This window comes from Juglans regia, chromosome 10 (genome assembly GCF_001411555.2).
Source record: "Juglans regia cultivar Chandler chromosome 10, Walnut 2.0, whole genome shotgun sequence".
Classification (NCBI taxonomy): domain Eukaryota; kingdom Viridiplantae; phylum Streptophyta; class Magnoliopsida; order Fagales; family Juglandaceae; genus Juglans; species Juglans regia.
The window spans coordinates 27,402,481-27,411,286 of NC_049910.1; the positions used below are offsets into that span (position 1 = coordinate 27,402,481).

The 8,806-nt window shown below is 34.6% G+C and overlaps 1 protein-coding gene across 1 annotated transcript; it reads left to right on the forward strand.

Annotated features, from left to right (window-relative positions):
- Positions 1-4,244: 4,244 nt before the first annotated feature.
- LOC108979236 (protein SIEVE ELEMENT OCCLUSION B-like) lies at positions 4,245-7,703 on the forward strand. Its single transcript, XM_035694537.1, has 7 exons — positions 4,245-4,478; positions 4,675-4,782; positions 4,956-5,413; positions 5,600-5,697; positions 5,834-5,913; positions 6,183-6,656; positions 7,140-7,703. Exons 1-7 carry the CDS (start codon positions 4,293-4,295, stop codon positions 7,452-7,454), a joined length of 1,719 nt encoding a protein of 572 aa, XP_035550430.1. The 5' UTR covers positions 4,245-4,292; the 3' UTR covers positions 7,455-7,703.
- The last annotated feature ends 1,103 nt before the right edge of the window (positions 7,704-8,806 follow it).

Here is an 8,806-nt window from a genome sequence, read left to right on the forward strand (position 1 = left end):
AATATTAGAGCAGAGTTCAAAACATTCATATTTGAAAATATTTTGATATAACATAATTGAGTATCATCATAAATATATCTTATCATATCAGCGCATTCTTACCAAAACAGATGCCATATTTATGATAGTTATGAGCTCAACGCTCCTAAATTCTTAAGGAGTTTGGACTTTGGAACCACATGTGAATTAATTGGTAGTGTCAGCTCGTACTTTGTTGAGAGAATTTAATAAAATATAATAATAAATTTATTTGATTGACCGTTAATTTTCAAATAATCAAAGGAAAACGTTTGTAACGTACACATATCTCAATTCATCATTATAATTTTTTTAAATTTTAATATAAAATATAATAAATAATTTAATTTTTTTAAATTTTAAAATAATAATAATATTAAAAAATAATATTTTATCATCTTAACTCAACTTAATTCATTTAAATATCTAAACGCAGCCTAAATCTTAACAATAGATCCGATTGACCAAAAACTGAAAAGTCCACATGCAATGAAAAAGAAATATGCAGAGATGTGTCGGCGGTTCTTTCGTGTTAATTAATGGAAACAAGTGGTGGGTAGGAATTTTCTTTTCTCCTCCCTCTGATCGGGAATCATTTTCCAGTTATATGCATGCATCTACTTTCTGACCATGCATCTACTTTCAAAGATTCCATAATCATAAATTCATCAATTTCCACCAAATATACATATATATTCCTCCACAAGGTCGTCAATGAAATGATTCAACAAAAAAAAATCAACAACTTCTCAAGTGTTAATAAAAATGTCAACATCCCAATAAATCAAATCTACTAATTACTAATTTCAAGTAATCTTTTTACTCGTCCCCTACACTCAAAAATCTCGTCCTCTTATTCTAGATCCTCAATAGAGTACATTTACATTCTATGAAAATATTATGAAGATAATGAGTGAGTAATCAATAACTCAATAAATAGAGAATATATACTAGTATGTAAATATGAGTATTTATAAAATTCAGAATGCAGAACAAAACATTTTTTGTTACAGAATGCAAAATCAATACACGTCATCAAAATATCAGAGCGACAATTGAAAACATTCATATTCGGAAATCTTTTGGCATAGCATAACTGAGCATTATAAATATATTTTATCATATCAGCGCATCATGACAAAATAGATGCCATATTCATGTGCTTTGTATTCAAAATCATGTGAACATGCAAGGGGGATTTTAAAAGATATTTAATTTTATTTTATCATGAACAAAGAACTTGATAACATTTTGTTTTTATCATTTTCTGTTAAAATGAATTGCGGTCAAATTTGGCCACAAAGTAAGTATTCAACCTGGCCTTAGCTTGTCCGACCGAATCTGGTCATTCCAAGATAGTTTTCACAATTTTTTTCTATTTATTTCATCTCATTTCATCTAATCATTATAATTTTTATAAATTTTTACATAAAATAAAATAAATAATTTAATTTTTTCAAAATTTAAAATAAACATAATATTAAAAAAAATATATTCTAATATATTTTATTTAAATCTTAATTTTAATCCTAATTCAACTCATTTATTTCATCTTTGCTGTAAAAATTGTTTTGTGAATTCTAGTGTTAAAAAAAAAAAAAAACTGGGTTTAACTCGGAACTCGAAATCAAAAGCTCCAGATTCAAACTCAAATTTTCGACCCAGAACCTAGATGAATAGCGCTATTTGTAACATCTCATTAAAAAGCTCAAACCACATTGATTATACTTTAAAAGGACTAGTCAATTATACAATTAATGGAACCCCATAGTAAGTTGAAATATTATAAAGAGTAATAACTTCTCATTTCCAATTAAAGTGGGATCTCATACACCACCTATACTTATCACTTATCATTCAATATAGGGTTGAAAACCGAAGGTATCGATGCAATTTCGGTCCAAGACCAAAATCGCACCGATAAGGAGAAAATGTATAAATCTCGATCGAAACCAGCCAATGAAGGGGAGACAACCGTTGATGTTGCTCTCGATGTAAATCTGGTCAGTTTGTCGGTGTCTTTGGTGGCACAATGAGAGAGAGAAGGGAGAGAACGTCAACGACTGCGCTTGTTGTCTGCCATTAAATCATTATGGGTTACCTACTCCAACTCAGCACTCGAACATAATAATCACAAATTCACAAACACCATTGATTGACAGAGGTCGAAGAGGAACTTACAGAGAGGAACGAAGAGGAAACAGAGGAATTTATAGAGAAAATCTTTCTATTTGCCAAGATTCACAAACACCTGTTGTCCTTCATAAAAGCTTTCTCTAGAGTGTACGAAATGGAACTTACAGAGGAAACAGAGGTCGCAATTGTGCTGCGTGAGAGAGAGAGAGAGAGAGAGAGGAATAAGAAATATAGAGGGTCAGGAGTAAGTGAAAGAGAGAAATGAGACCTGAGAAGATGAGGGAGGGGAGGGGTGGGGTTTATTCAAACCCTAATTCCAAACAACACCATTTAAACCAAACGGCGTTATTTCATTTAAAAGTTTTTTTTTCTAAACGATACATTTGAAATGATGTCATTTCACTTAAGTGAAATGACGCCGTCATTTTACTTAAAATATATATATTATATCCGCTGGTTTGGTGGTTTGAACTTGGTTCAAACTGGAACTGAATCGGCCGACGTCAGTTTTATCAAATTCCCACTGACTGCCAGTCCGTTCCTAAATCTGGCAGCCGGTCTCCGTCAACGACGATTGATCTAGCAGTTCCTGTACACCCCTAGCTAATTCAATATGGGGTATCATACGTAAAATAATAAGATGATCATAATTTATTTTAGTCGCTAACTTAAAGATAACTACCACCGGCCATTACATAACGGATACATGAGGACAATATTACTTGAAAGTACTACTTGTGCTTGCCTATGCCAGTTCCTTCTTGAGCTTATCTTCCACCCAGTGCCACGTCAATTCACTTCCATTGCATACCTCAGTCACGTGATCGACCTTTTCCATTGCACATGACCCTTTCAAGAAAATATCATCTCAAATTCTTACTTGAATTTGAGGCTTTAAGCGGGATAGAGAGTGACATATAAAATCTGTCTTATAATATTTATTGTTCATTTTATGTTGTTGGAAATATTTATACGAAAAATAATAAATATTGTAAGGTCCATATATAGCTAGTCTACTTTATATGTCACTCACTCTCTCACTTAATGCCTTAAATTTGGACAAGAATTTGAGGTAATCTTTCAAATATGATCATGTCATCACTAGGGCCACATGTGTTATACTGGCAAGGTGTGGAGATGCAGTGGGACGTGAATTAGCTCACACAAGACCGTCTTGAGTACTGCGCATGATGAGCCTCATGCACCAATAATTTTCTAACGATTTCTCAGTATATAGACAGACTGATGGTTAGGGAGAAGCGTGGGGTGGTGTGTTTCTGCATGGGTTTTCGTCATGGGAAATAAAACTATAAAAAACTATAAAAAACTTATAAACATTGGGGAGAGGGAAGAACTCTTTTTCAGTGAGGAAAAGTAGAAGATCAGAAGTATTAGGTTTACGCCCAAATCTTATACAAATAAATTTGCACGTTTTTGTGCTGAATGTAATGCACGTAATACAATCTAATGGATTACGTACAATAAACTACGTTAGTGCATAAAATTTACTGTATAAGGCCATTTATTGTAAAGCAAACATTTCCCAAAGCACAAATGGTAGATTAGAGTACTGTCTAGCTATGAGGTGTTTCCTAGAGACATGAGTGTTGAGACCGGAGATCAGAGTAAATTGCATGGTTGTAATCTTTATGCAAGTAGTTAAATGTCCAGTTTTTCTTTATATTCAAGGCAACTATATATTCACGTGATTTACCTCTGGTGTAGAACAAAGTATCGCGACAAGCTGCGCAAACAAGGGAGATCAAGTCTAATTAACGCTTCAATTAGCTAGAAAATACTTTAATTACGAAAAGATTATTTAAAAATAAAGTCACAAAATATCATGATTTAGTGCAACAAATTGTAAAGTTGTTTTATTATAAAATAGATCATCTAATAAATTTTATAAAATTATATGAATTTATGAATTTATTTTATATAAATTCTTTATATCCGTAACAATTCTCAATTTAAAAATGGTTCACCCGAGAAAAGAAAAAAAACAAAAACAAAACTCCTCTTATTGCTATAAATAGGCCACGCGGTTGCACTATTAATGACACGATCAAACTTATCTCCTTTTTCGCAAACCTGAATTTCTAACCTACGTCTCAGTGTGCTTTGTAACAGACAATACTATGGCCAACCATGAGATCCTTTTTCCAGAAAATGTAGAGCAAACCATGAATGGTGTACTGCACCTTATAAGCGTGTCATCCATGTCCGATGATTCTCTCCAAAACCTTAAACGTTTAGGAAATTTTTTCTCTCACATCAAACGAATTCTTGACCTTTCGTTCAGTATGGTTGACAATGTTTTACTGGTATATATGTAACTCCGACGTACCGTTCATATTATTAATTTATATGCATTTTTTTTCGCTTTTCTTTTCCCTTCTAACCCCATGAAACATTTATATTCTATAAGTGGACACATACACGACATTTTATTTTTATTTTAAATTGAGGCAGCAGATTATGCGTTTCTGTTTTTAATTTCTCAAGTTTATCTGTTAATAGGGTACTGATCATCCTCCTCATCAAGACCTGGAGAGACAGGATTTGGAGGGCTACAGCTACAACAGTTCTGATGATCTATTGGGCAAACTCCAGCAAATTTCGTCCGAGGTAATTACAACAAAATGCACTTCGTTTTCTTCACACCTAGAGGTTTTTTTGGCAAAATGGCCACCGTTTTTCTTTACCTTTTCCCAACCTCGATCCCCAAAAGAGAAAGAAAGTGATCATTTTACTGTCGAGTTATAATTATCTCAACATTTTCCCATCATTTGTAATGTCAGCTGGCTGCATGCAAGGCTCCTGGTGGGGGAAATGAACTCAAAACAACAATTTCCATACTAAACAAGCTCTCAAGCTGTTCATGGGCTGAGAAGGCAGTGCTGGTAATTGCGGCTTTTGCTTTGGACTATGGAGATTTCTGGGGCCTTGCGCAGTTACACGACTCTCTGGACCATCTGGCTGAGTCAGTGGGAATCACACACCGTGTACCTGCCATGTCAAAACGCCCAGACCTTAAAAAATGCCAGAAAGTGATTGAGGTGCGCAAGTTGATCGAGAACACGTTGGAAGTAATAAGAAGCTTTGCAGAGTTGGAATTGACATCTGAGTTGGCGGAAAAGTACTACAGAAATATACTTGCAACGACCACTTTAGCAAAATGTATCCCAGTGCATGTCTTTTGGGCTATCATAACTGTTGTTGCTTGCACGACTCAAATGTATTGCCTTAGCAGTGATGAGTAAGTTCTTTGTCCGTACTTGATATGTACGTACGTGCTGTATATGCTGATCTTAAGAATGTGATTCGCCATCCATGTCACAAATCATAGCACCTTGTGTTTGTAGGTCTACAAAAGGGGAGTAAAAATAAGGTAATATTTGACCCTTTTAACCTAGTGCAAATGACCATGGTTGCCTAATTTCAGGGACAAGACACTGGAACTATCGCCCTTGTCTGAGAAGATGAAGAGAACCCGGAACATACAAGAGACGCAGGTAGAAGATCAATTCGAACAACAAAGAGGTTAGCCATTACGCTGATTTCGTACGTCCTTGAGGAAACAGTACTGCCTTGAACCCGTTGCACAAACTATATATATAATGTCTTAAACATGGTCTACAATGCTAGCTGACAATGCAAATATCCTTGTTAACTACAGGCGAAGTGGACAAATATTGGGTATTGAGGGAACTTCCAGAAACACCTAAAAAAATTGTGGAGGCTTTCAAGACGGCACTGGTAGTAGTGGCAGTTGTATTATCCACCTTTTATTTTTTTTTACAATACTAGCAAACACCCAATTAATTCTTTTGATCTGTAGGTCCTCTTCATTTAAGAAAAAATATCTTTAAACAATAACACAAGTAGATATATTAAATTAAAGGCTCAAGTAAGGTATCTTATGTTACTACTTCGTTTAAAATATGTGCAGTAGTGATCACATTAATCAGTTTAACATTATTTATTTGACTCATTTCTACTCTTAACTGTTTAATATGCAAACCCAGCTGAGTATCGATGTGCTGAAAAATAAGAATGTTTTATTGTTCATTTCGGACGTCATGGACATCTCCGTTGAAGAAATCTCGATTTTAAAGCCCATTTTTGATGGGATAAGAGATAAGGATGAACCGTATGAAATTGTATGGATCCCAATAGTGGAGCATTGGACCGATGACATGCAAGCGAAGTTCGACATGTTGCAGTCCAAAATGCCGTGGTACATATTACAGGGTTTTCCACCAACAGTAGCAGACATCCAGATCATGAAGAATGAATATTGCAGCTTAAAGAATAAGCCTATCGTCGTGGTGATAAACCCACAAGGGGAGGTGGTGCATCCAAATGCTCTCCGCATGATTCGGCTATTCGGAATGAAGGCCTTCCCTTTCACGGCGGAAGCTGAAAAAGCGATAATGCCTGAAGGATTGCGTCGTCAAAATAGGGGGAGATTGACCATGCCAAACAGTGGCCCGAGGCAGGTAAAGTTGTTTTCGAAACTCTAAATACATGCATACGTACACATAAATGGTATTAGAATTATCTCATGCATCCTCTCAAGTTCACTCTGACAAGTCGGTGACAGGAGAACCACCTACCACCAAATTGATGGAATCCATTGCTGTTATTCATTTTTTATTTTATTGATTTACAATGTACTGTAGTATATATATACAGCAGAAAATGAATAAATGAATAAAATAAAGAATGAATAACAGAAATAGATTCCATCAATTTGGTGGTGGTTTTCCTGTAACCGACTTGCCAAAGGGAAATGGAGAGGGAACTTGAGAGGCTGCATGAGATAATTCTAATAAATGGAAAGAGATGGGAAGGGGTTTGGCCCGAGAAATGCATACACATCAACTTAGCTATCATATATGTTGTTTTAAAGAGAATCTATGCATAGTGTACTTTCCATTAACACAATTTTAGGTTTGACATATCTTGTTCAACATCATCAGGATAGCAAGAATTACACTTTCAAGTGCTATGGAATTGCCAACACCTTGAAGGCAGAATTTACTCATCATTTAGATATAATTCGTGGGTATCTGGCTTCAAATAGTGATCCGGACATTCGGATAAATATGAAATTGATTGAACAAAGTAACAGTACTGGACGGGTTGAGCTCTGGAAAGGTACTCCTGGCGAGATAGTAGTTGATGATCAGGGGACAAAAATTCTGAATGTCTTGGAAAATTTTGAGCAGTGGAAAGCAGATGTGAAAGATTTTGGCTTCGATAAATGTTTCATGGAATGCTACCAAACGCTTTAATTTAAAGGAGCCTACGTACCAGGAAATGGACATCTCAATCGTTAATTATGTTGGAAAGATCCTGATCTAGTGTATGATGTTTTTTTCGTTTGCATGCAGTTGTTATTGTAACCATTCCGCCACTTATGTTAGGAAGATTGATATGCAATTATATGCATCACATCTTGACTACGTTGGTAATAAGCAGTGGCTAATGTTATGGAATGGATCCATGTACGTGTTTTTTAATGTTCTTGTACGTGTGGCAATTTCAGAAGTTTTTCATGCTTAAAACTTTGCATGTTTTGTTTGTACGATTCTTCTCTAATTCCCGTTTCGTTCTAAAACATGCTCCAATTTAATGAATGTGTTAATTAGAAAATGCACAAAAGCATGCACACACGTACGTAGTACTTATTATATGCACCGGCCATCTTCGATCGTTACAATTAAGGACAAGTGGTAGTGATAAAGTATAGTATTGGAGTGATAGTTATGAGCTCCTTATAAACTATAAATTTCAACAATCTTTCCAACCTATCCAAAAATTGTAATGTACCCCATTTTCTGTTTAAAAATATAAAATTACCCATAAGAATCCTCAAAAAAGATAAAGCACGCACTAGTGCAATATTACATTTAAGAAATAATTTATTTTCAAATTATTTTCTACAAAATAAAATGCACTTTACAAAATAAAAATTTTCTTAGAAGTAAATTTTGTAAACAATTAAAAAAATATTTTACAATTGTTTTTACTTTTCATGTTTTTATGTTTTCTTGACTTGTTTATTGAATCATCTCATGTTTTTGACTTCTGTATTTTGCTTTGTCTGTACAAGGCTAGCTATGGTCATAAAAACGAGACCAGTGCTGCTGTTCGGGGAAGTTTTTAATAAAGGTCTTATTCTTCTTCTTTTGTATTGTTCGCATAGGTTATAATTGGTACGTACCTCATGAACCATGCAACCAGTATTGACATACATCTAGTATTCCCAATAATCCTTGTGATCACTATTTCCTACAAAAATAACAATTTCTTATAAAAATGCATTTCTTCTCGTCACAAATTAATAGTTATTCTAGTCATAAATAATTCATCATAAATATTCATTTTTCTTACAGAACGCACTCTCTAACAACCCAACAAGTCATCTACTTAAAGGACCTTCCCCATAGTGCACCACCACTCCTTGAGTTGCGTCGCCCGCGGGGAAAGTGGGCGCATTGAGCCTTATAAGATACATTTTATACAGCAAGCAATTGAGCTCTAAATTTATTTTGAAATATTAAAACGTTGGCAATTCTTATGGACATGAATTATCAAGAAAAGTTAAAAACTATAAATGCATTTTCTAGCCATCGCCAGGTCT